This window comes from Delphinus delphis, chromosome X (genome assembly GCF_949987515.2).
Source record: "Delphinus delphis chromosome X, mDelDel1.2, whole genome shotgun sequence".
Taxonomy (NCBI): Eukaryota; Metazoa; Chordata; class Mammalia; order Artiodactyla; family Delphinidae; genus Delphinus; species Delphinus delphis.
Genome location: NC_082704.1, coordinates 90,947,744 through 90,963,853, shown reverse-complemented (window position 1 = coordinate 90,963,853; position 16,110 = coordinate 90,947,744). Strand labels below are relative to the sequence as shown.

The window sequence follows — 16,110 nt, the reverse complement described above, 5'->3', positions numbered from 1 at the left end:
CACCAGTCAAAATTGTTACCATTAAAAAATCCATAAACAATAAATGCTGGAGAGAGTGTGGAGAAAAGGGAACCCTCCTACACTGTTGGTAGGAATGTAAGGTGGTATACCCATTATGGAGAACAGTATGGAGGTGACTTAAAAAACTAAAAACAGAGCTACTATATGACACTGCAATCCCACTCTTGAGCATATATCCAGAAAAAAAACATGGTTCGAAAAGATACATGCACCCCAACGTTCACTGCAGCACTGTTTACAATAGCCAAGACATGGAAGCAACTTAAATGTCCATCAACAGAGGAATGGATAAAGAAGATGTACATATATACAATGTAATAATCCTCAGCCATTAAAAAGAATGAAATAATGCCATTTGCAGCAACATGGATGGACCTAGAGATTGTCATACTGAGTGAAGTAAGTCAGACAAAGAGAAATATTATATGATAACCCTTTTATGCGGAAACTAAAAAGAAATGATACAAATGAACTTATTTACAAAACAGAAACAGGGGCTTCCCTGGTGGCGCAGTGATTGAGAGTCCACCTGCCGATGCAGGGGACACGGGTTCGTGCCCCGGTCCGGGAGGATCCCACATGCCACGGAGGGCCTGGGCCCGTGAGCCATGGCCGCTGGGCCTGCGCGTCCAGAGCCTGTGCTCCGCGATGGGAGAGGCCACAACAGTTAGAGGCCCGCGTACCGCAAAAAAAACAAAAAAAAACAAAAAAAACAAAAACAAACCAGAAACAGACTCACAGACTTACAAAACAAACTTCTATGGGTACCACAGGGGACGATGGGGGGAAGGGATAGTTAGGGAGCTTGCGATCAACATGTACACACTGCTATATTTAAAATGGATAACCAAGAACCTACTGTATAGCACAGGAAACTCTGCTTAATGTTATGTGGCAGCGTGGATGGGAGGGGAGTTTGGGGGAGAATGGATACATGTATATTTATGGCTGAGTCACTTTGCTGTGCACCTGAAACTGTGACAACATTTTTAATTGGCTATACTCCAATATAAAATAAAAAGCTTAAAAAACGAAAAAAAGAACTCAGATTTTACATTAAGTAATCGATTTATTTGACAAATAAACAAAATAACTAACAAGGTAGGCATTCACAAAAAATATTCATCTTATTTTCACCAAATTTAAAGTGTGAAAAGCTAATACTGTACCATGTACACATTCTCTATATTTAAACTCATTATTTAAAATTTAAACCTTGAAAAATAATTTTTTTCTATTTCTGTAATTTTGTATCTATATTAGATGATGGATGTTCACTAAACTTACTGTGATAACCATTTCATGATGTATGTAAATCAAATCATGCTATGCACCTTAAACGTGTACAGTGCTGTACATTAATTTTATCTCAATAAATTTGTAAGAAAGATAAATAAAATGAAATTTAAATCCTAAGGAAAAAAAAGAAAAAGTTGTGAGCTTTCAAAGATGCAAACATACGTTCGCATGCCCAATCACATAACTTAGTACACTACTATATAGTCTACTGTGTTAGTTGGGTACCTAGGCTAACTTTGTTGGACTTACGAACAAATTGGACTTAAGAACATGCTCTCGGAATGGAACTCGTTCATATGTATGGGACTTACTGTAAAATTTATGTTTATAATTTTGCTATTTGTTTTCTATATGTCTTTTTTGTTTTTGTGTTTCTCCATTATTGACTTTTTTGCATTAAATAGATATTTTCTAGTGTACCCCTTTAATCCCTTTGTAACTTTTAAATTATATTTTGGGGGTTATTTTCTTATTTCCTCACTTGAGTATAAAAATTAAGATCTTAACTTGTAACAATATGGCTCAGATTAATATAAACTTAATTTCAATAGTATACAGACACTTTCATCCTATACAGTTCCATTCCCTCCTTTGTGCTCTTATTTTCATTCCAATTACACCTTTATTCATTTATGTCCATCAACATAGATTTATAATTATTACTTCATGCAGTTCTCGATTAAATCAGGAGGGAAAAAGTTACAATCAAAAAATATTTAGGGCTTCCCTGGTGGCGCAGTGGTTGACAGTCCACCTGCCAATGCAGGGGACACGGGTTCGTGCCCGGGTCCAGGAAGATCCCACATGCCGCGGAGCAGCTGGGCCCGTGCGTCCAGAGCCTGTGCTCCGCAACGGGAGAGGCCACAACAGTGAGAGGCCCACGTACCGAAAAAAAAAAAAAATTATACTGCCTTTTATATTTACATATGTAGTTACCTTTACTGTGCTCTTTTACTTCTCACGGTTTTAGTTACTATCTAGTGTTTTCTTTTTAGCCTTAAGAACTACATTTACTATTTCTTGTAGGGCAGGTTTGCTAGTGATGAATTTTCTCAGTTTTGTTTATCTGGAAATGTCTTAATGTATCCTTCATTTTTGAGGTATGGTTTTGCCAGATATAGAATTCTTGGTAGACAATCTTTTTCTTTCATCATTTTGAATATGGTATTTCATGTTTCCTGGACATGATGGTTTCTGATGAGAAATCACTGTTAATCTTATTGAGGATACCTTGTACATGATGAATTGCTTCTCTCTTGCTCTTTTCAAGATACTCTCACTGTTGCTTTTGACAGTTAGATTATGATGTATCTTTGAGTTTATCGTACTTAGAATTTGTTGAGCGTCTTGGATGTGTTGGTTTATGTTTTTCATAAGATTCGGGAAATGTGGGGCCATTATTTCTTCAGATATTCCTTCTTTCCCTTTCTCTTCTCTCTTTCTGAGACTTCAGTTATGTATATCTTGATATGCTTGCTTTTTCACCTGTTAATGAGCCATACTTTGTTTCTTTGCATTGCTCATAATTTTTTGTTGAAAACTAGATGTTTTAAGTAATGTGCCAACTCTGTAAATAAGAATCTCCCCTCCTCCAGGGTTTGTTGTTACCGTTGCTGGGTTTTTGTTGTTGTTCTTGTTCTTGTTCTTATTCTTGTTATCATTGTTCCCCGTTCATTTGTTTACTGACTTTTCGGAACTAATTCTGGAAAGTCTGTATCCTTTGTTGTATGTGGCCACTATCTCTGCTTGGTTAGCTTAGTCCTTGCTCAGAAGCTCTGTGTATGTGTTGTTCCAGGGTTTTGAAAAAGCTGATTTTGACAACGTTTGCCAGTTTCCCCTTTGTTTTTACAGAGATGAGCATTATCAAAGGCCCTTACTCCTCCAATTTTGCTAACATCTGCTATCTGGGATTTTCTGAATGAGATATTCTTGGAGACTATGCAAACTGGAACCCAATCTATATTCTTTCTAGAAGACAACTTAATATTCTAAAATAAAAACCACCATTTTTGAACTTTTTAAATTAAGCCATAAAGAATTGAGTCCTTTCAAGATATCAGAACTCCTGTCAATTCAGTTTCCAATTCTGTACGTCTTACATTCCTTAAATTTCCCTATTAACAATTTGCTTGAATTAATTTTGATACTTATTTTTAAAACGAAAAAGTCAACTTTAAATTAGTGGCTCAGCAGAGTAAGAGATAAAATGTCCATTAATTAAAGGTTTTAAGATAATAATCAAGGAATTTCATTAATGGAGGCTGTGTATTTAAGGATGAAAATATCCTCCAATCCTAACAGAAATTCACCTAGCTTTCATTTAATAGAAACTTCTTATTCACGTCACATTCATAAGAGTCAACTTCACTTTTTCATATATGTGAAAGGATAAATTCTTAACCATTTAGGAATAATATGCCTTTTTAGGAATCTAATAAAAACTGTAGACTCTTTTTCTGGAAAATGAACATATATACATAATTCTGCTTACAATTTAAGGGTTTCTTGGATACTCTGTAGCCTATAAGAACCGCTACTGAACAAAAAAATATGATTTTGATGAGAAAACAGAGAACAGATATTCAAATAATTACAACATCTGACCTTCAATAGAGCAATCAATGACAATGTAAAATATTAAAACATATATAAGTGGTCTTTAACTACTATACATTTTTCATTTCAAAAGCTAATTTTTAAATTATATATTTAGAATTTATTACATATTTTTTCTTATAAAAATAATATTAGAAACAATGGTTGGGACTATTAAACTGCAAGTTTCTTAAGAATAGGTGCTCTTGGGCTTCCCTGGAGGCGCAGTGGTTGAGAGTCTGCCTGCCGATGCAGGGGACGTGGGTTCGCGCCCCGGTCTGGGAGGATCCCACATGCCGCGGAGCGGCTGGGCCCGTGAGCCACGGCCGCTGGGCCTGCGCATCCGGAGCCTGTGCTCCGCGACGGGAGAGGCCACAGCAGTGAGAGGCCCGCGTACCGAAAAAAAAAAAAAAAAAAAAAAAAGAATAGGTGCTCTTAAAATAGATAACTAATAAGGACCTACTGTATAGCACAGGGAACTCTTCTCAATACTCTGTAATGACCTATATGGGAAAAGAATCTAAAATATGTATAGGTATAACTGATACACTTTGCTTTTTGCAGAAACTAATGCAGCAGTGTAAATCACCTATACTCTAATAAAAATTTTTTAAAAATAGGTGCTCTTTTTACTTGTCTTTGTATCATAATGACCTATCCAAATAAATAGCATACTTTAGTTTCCCAGATGACACTTCACGAAACCTATTTTATTCAATAATGTATTTGAATACAAATGTACTAACAAGAAAAAATACTGACGCAATGACAAACATTAAATAAATCAAAATGACAAAAATAAAATAAAAAAGAAAACATAAAGAATAAAATAGATTTTAAATTATCTGTTGCTTGAGAGACAGGCTTAATTAGAAGAGAATATAGGGAATTCCCTGGTGGTACAGTGATTAAAACTCTGTGCTCCCAATGCAGGGGGCCCAGGTTCGACTGCTGGTCAGGGAACTAGATCCCACATGCATGCTGCAACTAAGAGTTCACATGCCACAGCAAAGGAGCCCCCATGCTGCAACTAAGGAGCCGGCAAGCCACAACTAAGGAGCCCGTGTGCCGCAACTAAGGAGCCCATGTGCTGCAACCAAGAAGACAGTGAGCTGCAACTAAGGAGCCCTCAAGCCACAACTAAGGAGCCCACCTGCCGCAACTAAGACCCAGCGCAACCAAATAAATTAATTTTAAAAAAAGAAGAGAATATAATGGTAAATATAGATATTTCTAGGTACTTCTGTTTAAACTTATAGATTCCTTTTTATTGTACTTCAAATTTCACTTCAAAATATGTTTCTTCTTAATACGACATCTCCTATCCTTAGCCATGAATAAGGTCATTTTTGGACACTAACAATTTGTACATGCACTGGAAGGGCAAATGTTTTGGAAAAATGTTGAAAGAAGTTGGGGATGGAGGATACTGTTCAAAGAGGTTTTATAATATAAAATAACATTATTTATTATATATCTTATAATAAAATGTGTGCAAGTTAAAGTAAGCTAGTGTGAAAATAAGCAATAGTGTGTATAGGAACTCCACTGCAAGTTTTTCTTCAAAAGGAAAAATAGTTGTGGTAGGGTGGAGATGAAATTTTTATTCTGTTTCTTAACCACTGCGAGTATCATTGTGCTAAAGAAGATGGGAAAACTACATTTTGGTGCCATAAATATAAAGGAACAATTGCACATTTTCATTTGAATAACATCAAACCCTTATCAAAACCAGATAAAGTCATGAGTAATATGCAGAATTCAACTGGATATCATTTAATATCTATAGGTTGTGACCCTACCATATAAGATTAATGAAATGCCCTAGCCTTGTCTTCAGAATAGGACTTGAAGACATTTACATACTCAAAGCAATGCCAAAGCGACAAATGAGTGAACTTCAGAAGACTTAACCTCAGAGACATGGATGGTACGCCAACCCCATCTTTTTAAGTTTGGTGTTTGACTCCCTGGCTACGTGACAATAAATGAGATCCAGCCTGGCAGTCTGGGTCTATAGCTACAGAGATTCCTTGCTGAAGAAATCTGTCAATAAAGAACCTCAGCCAAGGGCTTCTCTGATGGTGCAATGGTTAAGAATCCTCCTGCCAATGCAGGGGACACGGGCTCGAGCCCTGGTCCGGCAAGATCCCACATGCTGCAGAGCAACTATGCCTGTGCGCCACAACTACTGAAGCCCGCATGCCTAGAACCCATGCTCCACAACAAGAGAAGCCAACACAGTGAGAAGTCCACACACCGCAACGAAGAGTAGCCCCCACTCTAGTAGCCACAACTAGAGAAAGTCCACGCGCAGCAACAAAGACCCAACTCAGCCATAAATAAATAAATTTCTTTTTTTAAAAAAAAAGAAAGAACCTCAGATAACTGAGAAAGTAATTAACTGTCTCCATAAAAAATGTCTTTAGTCTGTAGATTCAGAATTAGGTATACTGATAAACAAAATCCACATAATATAGGTATACTGAGTAATTGATTTAGACTTGTGATTTTAAACTGAAATCTTACTAAATTCATCAACAGTATCAAAACATTTAAGAGAAATAAAGATTCAACACATCTATATGTTTAATGAACTAGGTTTATACAAAATTACCTAAGTGCTCAGAAAGCTTTTTGTTAAAATTAGTTGACAACTGAGGTACAGAAAATCAAATACAGTATATTAAACTTAAATGCAGTTAAAAAGTTTTAGCAAACATAATATAGTGGTGAAACCTGATTAGAAGTGAATTTTAAATTCTGCTAAATTTATAAAATAATTTGTATTCAAAAGTAATAATAGCCAATTCCAAAATATGAAACCGTAAGATATAAAATCCCTAAATCTTACCTTAAGAATTGAAAGATTAAAGCACTAAAAAAAAAATCAGTTATTGATTCTTTGTAACAACTTCTATGAATCTTCTACATTCAGTATATGGATAATAATAATTTAGAAGGTTTCAAAAAAGTATTTAAAAGTAATGATCCTGAAAAAGGATCTGCAGGAATAGATTAACTTGGAACTCACAGGATCTGGGCTTCTACTTCTTAAAGTAAGATAACTGGATAAAATATAAATAGGCTACTCTGCCTTAGCTTTTCCAATTTAAACTATTAACTGCATTGCTCTTGGGATTAAGAAGGAAAGGACTTAAGAAGGATATGTCTTTTACTGGACTGTGAAAAAGTCTGAAGACAGAAGACAGGCTAATTAGAAACGTTAAAATAATAATTGTGCCATCTGAAGTGCGACCATATGTGAATCATGGCTACATGGAACTATGGCTTAAAACAGCAAAAAACAAACAAAAAAACTTTTAAAATGCTTCTGTACTGTTTATAAATATTTATACATAAATATGATTAGCCATATCAATGTCTTGAAACAAAATTTTGAGTCCTGCAAGTCCTAGCAGTACTGATCTTTCATTTACACATATACACCATAAGTGACTTAAGCAATATGTGATATATTAGTCTTTTAGTTCTATTAGATCACAATCCTAAGGGTAGTAAGTTATGGACTTGAAGGGAACTCATCTTAGTTTCTTTTGAATCTGCAATGATTATACTTGTGCCATTATTTCCCTTCTCACCCTTCCCATCCCATGTTCTATACTATAGGACTACAAGTTAGATCCTAAAAAATATATTTTCAGATTTTACTTCCTTTCTATTCAAAAAACATAGGCCAATAGCAATCCTAGATGACTTCATAACACTGTTAAATCAAATCTAGCTATCTTTCAAATACTATGTTCTAGAAATCTGACAAACTAGAATGGAATTTAAACTGTCTCCACCCACTTCCCACTGCATTACACCCTCTGCTTCCCCACCCCCAGATGAAGGTTAAGTTGATAGATGGATTGGAAATGAAATAAAGCCAGACATCAAATAACTTACTTGAAATCCATCTCTTACCTTCTGTACTTAACCCTGGACTTGATGTGAACTTGGCTACATCAACAATTTTTACAGCAAATTGTTGCCCAGTTTCTCTGTTGATGCATCGTCGTACAACACTGAAGGGACCCCTAAAAAAAAAAATATCCAAGTTTAATTTGTTGATTTTAAGTTTCTATTTCTCTTCAACAGTTTATTCATATTTCATTGTCTACTATAGCCATAGCTTTCAAAATAGAATTTAATATAGTTTTGAACACATTTTTCTATAATTCATGAGGTAATTATTTATTTGAAGTTGATAACCCAGAAAAATAAGAAACAAATTTACTTTCAAAATCACTTTTAAAAATCTGAGATAGTGTTCTTATATTCAAGGCAAATAATCTCTGTAATTTTCTCTACATAGTATCAGCATCTTAAACAAAATAATAGTTCACAGTGGTAGTGTATACAACTTTTACCTTTTGAACCAGAAACTTAAATCATTCTCTCATCTTAGCCATCACTTATCTAATCTTCACTAACAAGTCCTACTGAGTTTATTTCAAATATCTCTTAATCCTGTCCACTTCTCTGCATGACTCATTCCGTAGTCTAAACCACTACCAGTTTCTACTAGGACCACTGAAAACTTGTTTCTCCCATTCATTCTTGAAGTGATGTTTTAAAGATGAAAATCTGATATTATGTTTCTGCTTAAAATCCTAGAGAGAAGGTATTTGCAACACGTATTTAGTCAAGAACCAAAATACATAACTAATTCTTAAATAAGAAAATATACTACAAGGAAATCTGCGCAGAAGACTTAAATAGACACTTCACAAAGAGAAAGCCCTACATGATTTAGTTTCCAACAACCTCTACAGTCTCACGTGAAGTCACAGGGAAATCCTTCATCCTCCCCAAACTTCAAATTAGCATTACTCTCAACTGCCATAGGAAAGGAAGTAATTTCTACTAGCAAAACCAGTGGTCCAGTCACTTTCTTACCCAGTCCTCTCCTCAATTGAAATTGGTGGCTCTCAATATTGACCATACAGTTGAATCAACTGTAATGACTGATAAAATAACAATGCCTGGTCCCAGGCATTAAAAACACACACACTCTGTTCCTTGTGATTAACAGTTATCAAATAAGTATCTGAACTAAAGATAATCCAACATGCTTGAATCAACTATTGATTAATGTAGAATGCAATCGCAATATACTGTAGTATTTTATTTGAAGGCTAGTATGGTTTAAGTTATTATACACACACATGTACGTGTATACACGTATGGATTTCCCCCCTCCTCAGGAAACAAAACACTCTCATTGGTTTTTACAGGTAGAAACAGTACACCTGGATGCATGTGGTCAATCAGAAGACAGAGAAAAGTTCTTCATTTACAGTAGGACACTTATGATACTTTTGCCTTAAAGTGTAAGTTTGTCTTTATTCTTTCAGAGGACAGGCAAACGAATATAATCTAACCTAGACTTAAACATTTCTCTGAGATCATATGAATCAGTTGATTTCATCCCACTATCAATCATCAGGACATCAGTTACACTACAGTTTCAAGTCTCTCTCTTCAAGCAACCTAACAAAGCTAAACTGGAAGGAAAAGAAATGGTAATAGTGTACCTTTCAGAACTCTATAGGAAAAGGACCTTTTTGATAATCACTCAAAACTGTTCAAAGACTTTTCTCTGTGAGAAGACATATAACAATGTGAGTCAGGACTCCCACAAATGTTTTCATTCTCAATCTGGATGTCTTACTTGTGATTACTTATCCTGACAATAGCAAGTAATTTCAGGAAATGTTTAGCGTAATTGGTTTTTGTACACACATTAAACCCTTGGGACTCTATTTATATATACATTTGTGTAGTATGCTTCAATTCACTACACCTTTTGGATACTTTCCAAGATCTGTATGTGGGATCATTTTTGGTCAAGAGTCAATTCTTTAGTTCTTCCTGTTTGAACAAAGGTGAGGAAGAAAACATAGCTTCTCCCCCAACCCTTTTAGTAATAGTAGAATGAATAAAGCTAGGAAGAATCAAGAAAAAAGGGAATACTGATACAAAAAAAACACACCAAAAACGTGTTTAAGTCTGTGAATGAAAAAAAGGAACCAAATCCTTGGTTCTTTAGGCTACTTTTATAATGTGAGGCAAAGAAAATGAGTTTATCTCTGAACTATTGATGACATGAAGATAGGTCACGAGTAAAGAGTTTCAAAGATCTGTCTCTCAGTGACATCCAGGGGGTTAGAAAAGGTGAACCATTTAGTACACTAAAAAGACACTGAAAAATCTTTTAACTTTTTTTGGGATTTAATCCATCAACTGGAAACTCAGTGGAAACTGAAAAAAATTTGAATGAGTATATAGTGTCTATAATTTTAGCAGGACTTGATTATATTTATTTCATCAAAACGCTAAAAAGACACAGGATATAAGAAAATCTGGCTTGTTTTCCCATCTTAAAATGGGGAGGAGAGTGTAATAAAATGTATGTTAAAACTTCTGTATTACACTTATTAGTTATACTTGAATGACAGTTTAAGGAACAGCAAAAATTCAGGAGGCCTAGGTTTCAGTCTGGCCTAAACTCTTTTTGAATCTTAAAATTTCAACCTTAAATTTTTAGTCTATAGTACAGTCGATTCTTGAATAATTATGGGGGGTGGGGGGAATACTGACAGAGGTAGTTGTAAGCCATCATTATAAACTACTATCTTTCTCATATTTCCACTAATTCTGGCCAGGGTATTAATCAAACTGGAATGATAAGATAATTGATGGCATTTCAGATTTGATAAAATCTATATTCTTTATCCAATTCTTTAAGAATACTGAATATTGATTGGGATTGTGGCACAAGGTTCTACTCAAGGCAGTTGGCTGCTTTCAGAATACTAAGTTTTAAAGTAAAAGGTCAATTAAACTAGAATATGTTACAATTGAATATTTGCTATTACTTCTCTAAGGTTTTGAAAAGAATGTAGCTGTGTCTCTATGCAGACACACAATAATCTCCTCTAGCTTTCATTAATGTGAAGAAAGGTCATGTCTAGGAATTGAACCATTATGATACCAAAAGTAAATACAGTTGGCCCTCTGTATCTGCAGGTTCCACATCTGTTGATTCAGCCAACCATGGATTGAAAATATATGAAAAAAAATTCTAGAAAGTTCCAAAAAGCAAAACTTGAATTTGCACTGGTAACTATTTGCAAAGCATTTACAATGTATTAGGTATTGTAAGTAATCTAGAGATGATTTGAAGTATATGGGGCATATGTGTGGGTTATATGCAAATAATATGCTATTTTATATAAGGAACTTGAGCATCCATGGATTTTGGTATTGGCGGGGATCCTATAACCAATCCCCTGCAAATACCGAGGGACAACTGCATGTCAAAAGTGACTAGAATTAAACAAAATTATGCTAGAATACAGTATAATATGTTGGTCTCCAGGATAATAGGATAGATTTAGCAAATGCATCTAAATTAACTTCTCTCCCTGAACCCATTAAAATGAGAGAAAAGGGGCTAAAGAAAATGTCTTAAAGGACTGGGAGAATGAGAGAATACAATAGTAATTAATAATCAAATTTTGAAAGCAAGAAAGCAGATGGAGTAATGGTAACTGGCTTAGCATTCATAGAAACGCCAAATTGCAAGGAGAAAATAAGAAAAGTTCAGAACCAAACTCATTTACACTACAAAATTCTCAGGAAGCAACTGAACTGGCAGCACCAGATAACTCTGAGAAAGAGAGGGTGGGGCTAAACTAACAAGGTTTGAGTGAAATCTATTAGAGAAGCAGTTAAGAGTCTTAGATCCTCCTCCTCTACTCCATGCCACCAGGTAACTACTCTGCCTCATCCTCACAGAGGTCCATTATCTGGAGAGGGTAAAACACAGGGTCTTAGAACTGGGGACAGAAGGCAGTTGAAGAAGTGGATACTACATGAAAAGCAAGGGGTTTATGTGATCACACACAAACTGAATGCAGACAGCCCATCCCCATTTCCCATTAACAGGGGGGAATGTTAGAAGCTAGATCTTTACCCTTCAGGCAGGAAAGGTAAGATTTTCTATTGAATATGTGACCAGCCCAGAAGGAAAGACTAAAAATAATGACGTTTTATTGTTCAAACCACTCAACCAGATCACCTTCCTTGAAATTCAAAGTCAACAAGTTCTTCCACAAGTTCAGAGTTTTCAATCAGCTTTCCAATCTCGGCATTGTTGGCATTTTGGGCTGAACAGTTCTTTGTTGTGCAAGGAAGTCCTGTGCATTGTAGGGCGCCTAACAGCGTCTCCAGCCTCTACCTGGAGATGACAGTAGCACCCCCTCAGCCAGTTTTGCCAAGCAAAAATGTCTCTAAACGTTGTCAAATGTCCCTCAAGAACCACTGCTCTATTCCTAATCATAAGTAGATAACCAACCTCCCAAAACATCTGGAGAAGAGTCTAATTTGGAAGACAGAGATCGAAACAGAAAGAGCAACTTAGAGGAAACATACTAAACAAGAAAAAAACTTCCAACTACCATTAATGTCCTTGGAAAGATACTATAACTATGAAACAAAACCAGAACTTTCAGAAGACAAAATGAGGGCTCTTGAAAACTAAATATATGAAGAAATTTAAAACTCAATAGAAGGCCTGGCAGATAAAGTTGAGGAAATTTCCCAGAAAGTAGAACCAAAAGAACAAAGAAAATGGAGGGGAGGAACTCAATCCAAGAACATTTCCCAGACCTTAAATCCTAAGTTGTCCAAATTAAAAGGAGCCACCAAGGGGAAAAGCAAAAAATAACATACAAGAGAACTCCCGTAAGGTCATCACCTGATTTCTCAGCATAAACTCTGCAAGCCAGAAGGGAGCAACACAATATATTTAAAATGATAAAAGGGAAGAACTTACAACCAAGAATACTTCACCCAGCAAATCTCTCAGATTTTTTTTTCACATCTTTATTGGAGTATAATTGCTTTACAATGTTGTATTAGTTTCTGCTGTATAACAACGTGAATCAGCTATATGTATACATCAAAAACTTTAGAGAATTCAGCACCACCAAACCAGCTTTGGAAAAATTGCTAAAGGAACTTCTCCAAGCAGAAAAGAAAAGGCCACTACTAGAAACAAGAAAATTACAAATGGAAAAGTTCCCCAGTAAAGGCAAACATAAAGTAAAGGTAGGAAATCATCTACATACAAATATGATATAAAACCCAGCAACTGTAAGAAGAGGAGAACACAAATGCAGGATATTGGAAATGCATTTGAAATTAAAAGACTAGCAACTTAAAACAATCTTGTGTATATACAGACTGCTATATCAAAACTCATGGTAACTGCAAACCAAAAATCTACAATAGACACACAGAAAAAAGAAAAACGAATCCAAACACAAAACTAATGTTAGTCATCAAATCACAAGACAAGAGAACAAATGAGGAAGGAAAGAAAAAAGACCTACAAAAACAAATCCAAAACAATTAAGAAAATGGCAATAGGAACATACATATCAATAAGTACCTTAAAGGTAAATGGATTAAATGCTCCAACCAAACGACACAGACTGGCTGAATGGATACAAAAACAAAACCCATATATATGCTGTCTACAAGAGACCTACTTCAGATCTAGGGACACATACAGACTGAAAGTAAGGGGATGGAAAAAGGTATTCCATACAAATAGAAATCACAAGAAACCTGGAATAACACTACTCATATCAGACAAAATCGACTTTAAAATAAAGACTATTACAAGAGACAAACAAGGACACTACATAATGATCAAGGAATCAATCCAAGAAGAAGATATAAAAATTGTAAATATATATGCAGCCAACAGAGGAGCACCCCAATATACAAAGCAAATACTAACAGCCATAAAGGGAGAAATTGACAGTAACACAATAATAGTGGGGGACTTTAACACCCCACTTTCATCAATGGACAGATCATCCAGACAGAAGATCAATAAGGAAACACAGACCTTAAATGAAACAGTAGACCAGATGAACTTAATTGATATTTATAGAGCATTCCATCCAAAAGCAGCAGAATACCCATTCTTCTCAAGTACACAGGGAACACTCCCCAGGACTGACCACATGCTGGGCCACAAGGCGAGCCCCAGTAAATTTAAGAAAACTGAAACCATATGAAGCATCCTTTCCAATCACAACACTATGAGATTAGAAATACACTATAAGAACAAAACTATAAAAAACACAAACAAGTGGAGGCTAAACAATATGCTACTAAACAACCATGGATCACTGAACAAATCAAAGAGGAAATCAAAAAATACCTAGAGACAAATGAAAATGAAAGCACAACGATCCAAAACCTATGGGATGCAGCAAAAGCAGTCCTAAGAGGGAACTTTATAGCAATACAATCTTACCTCAGGAAACAAGAAAAATCTCAAATAAACAACCTAACCTTACACCTAAAGCAACTAGAGAAAGAAGAACAAGTAAAACCTAAAGTTAGTAGAAGGAAAGAAATCATAAAGATCAGAGCAGAAATAAATGAAATAGAGACAAAGAAAACAACAGCAAAGGTCAATGAAACTAAAAGTTGGTTCTTTGAAAAGATAAACAAAATTGATAAACCTTTAGCCAGACTCATCAAAAAAAAAAAAGGAGAGGACTCAAATCAATAAGATTAGAAATGAAAAAGGAGAAGTTACAACTGACACCACAGAAATACAAAAGATCATGAGACTACTACAAGCAACTGTATGCCAATAAAATGGACAACCTGTAAGAAATGGACAAATTCTTAGAAAGGTACAGTCTCACAAGACTGAACCAGGAAGAAACAGAAAATATGAACAGACCAATCACCAGTAATGAAGTTGAAACCATGATTTAAAAACTCCTAACAAACAAAAGTCCGGGACCAGATGAATTCACAGGTGAATTCTATCAAACATTTGATAGAGGGATAGAGTTAACACCTATCCCTCTGAAACTATTCCAAAAAATTGAAAAAGGAAGGAATACTCCCAAACTCATTCTATGAGGTCACCATCACCCTGATACCAAAACCAGACAAAAATAACACACAAAAAGAAAATTACAGGCCAATATCACTGATGAACATAGATGCAAAAATCCTCAACAAAATATTAGCAGTCCAAATCCAACAATACGTTAAAAGGATCATACACCATGATAAAGTGGGATTTATCCGAGGGATACAAGAATTTTTCAATATCCACAAATCAAACAGTGGGATACACCACATCAACAAATTGAAGAATAAAAACCACATTATCATCTCAACAGATGCAGAAAAAGCATTTGACAAAATTCAGCACCCATTTACAATAAAAACTCTCCAGAAAGTGGGCATAGAGGGAACATACCTCAACATAATAAAGACTGTGTATGACTAACCTACAGCTAACATCATACTCAACGATAAAAAGCTGAAAGCATTTCCTCTAAGACCAGGAACAAGACAAGGATGTCCACTCTTGCCACTTCTATTCAACACAGTTTTGGAAGTCCTAGCTACGGAAATCTAGAGAAGACAATGAAATAAAAGGAATCCAAATTGGAAAAGAAGAAGTAAAATTGTCACTGTTTGCAGATGACATGACACTATACATAGAAAATCCTAAAGACGCTACCAGGAAACTACTACAGCGTATCAGCGAATCTGGTAAACTTGCAGGATACAAAATTAATACACAGAAATCCCTTGCATTCCTATACACTAACAATGAAAGATCAGAAAGAGAAATTAAGAAAACAATCCCATTTACCATCGCATCAAAAAGAATAAAATACTTAGGAATAAACCTACCTAAGGAGACAAAAGAACTGTACTCTGAGAACTATAAGACAGTGATGAAAGAAATCAAAGATGACACAAACAGATGGAGAGATATACCACATTCGTGGATTGGAAGAATCAATATTGTCAAAATGACTATACTATCCAAGGCAATGTACAGATTCAATGTAATTCCTACCAATGCATTGATAAGAAAACCAGACAAAAAGCAGAGCTGGAGGAATCAGGCTCCCTGACTTCAGACTATACTACAAAGCTACAGTCATCAAAACAGTATGGCACTGGCACGAAAACAGAAATATAGATTAATGGAACAGGATAGAAAGCCCAGAAATAAATCCACGTACATATGGTCAATTAATCTACAACAAAGGAAGCAAGACTATACAATGGAGGAAAGACTGTTTCTTCAATAAATGATGCTGGGAAAACTGGACAGCCACATGT

The 16,110-nt window shown here is 35.4% G+C and overlaps 1 protein-coding gene across 10 annotated transcripts in view; it reads right to left on the bottom strand.

Annotated features, from left to right (window-relative positions):
* CASK (calcium/calmodulin dependent serine protein kinase) overlaps nt 1–16,110 on the bottom strand; it is a 387,139-nt gene that overhangs the window by 304,673 nt on the left and 66,356 nt on the right. For 6 of the 10 annotated variants that reach the window (XM_060002631.1, XM_060002636.1, XM_060002633.1 and 3 more), the window contains exon 2: nt 7,828–7,958. In XM_060002631.1, the coding sequence (XP_059858614.1) occupies nt 7,828–7,958 (131 nt within the window). The remainder of the gene's footprint in view (nt 1–7,827; nt 7,959–16,110) is intronic. The other 4 variants (XM_060002632.1, XM_060002637.1, XM_060002638.1 and 1 more) reach the window with 1 other exon arrangement.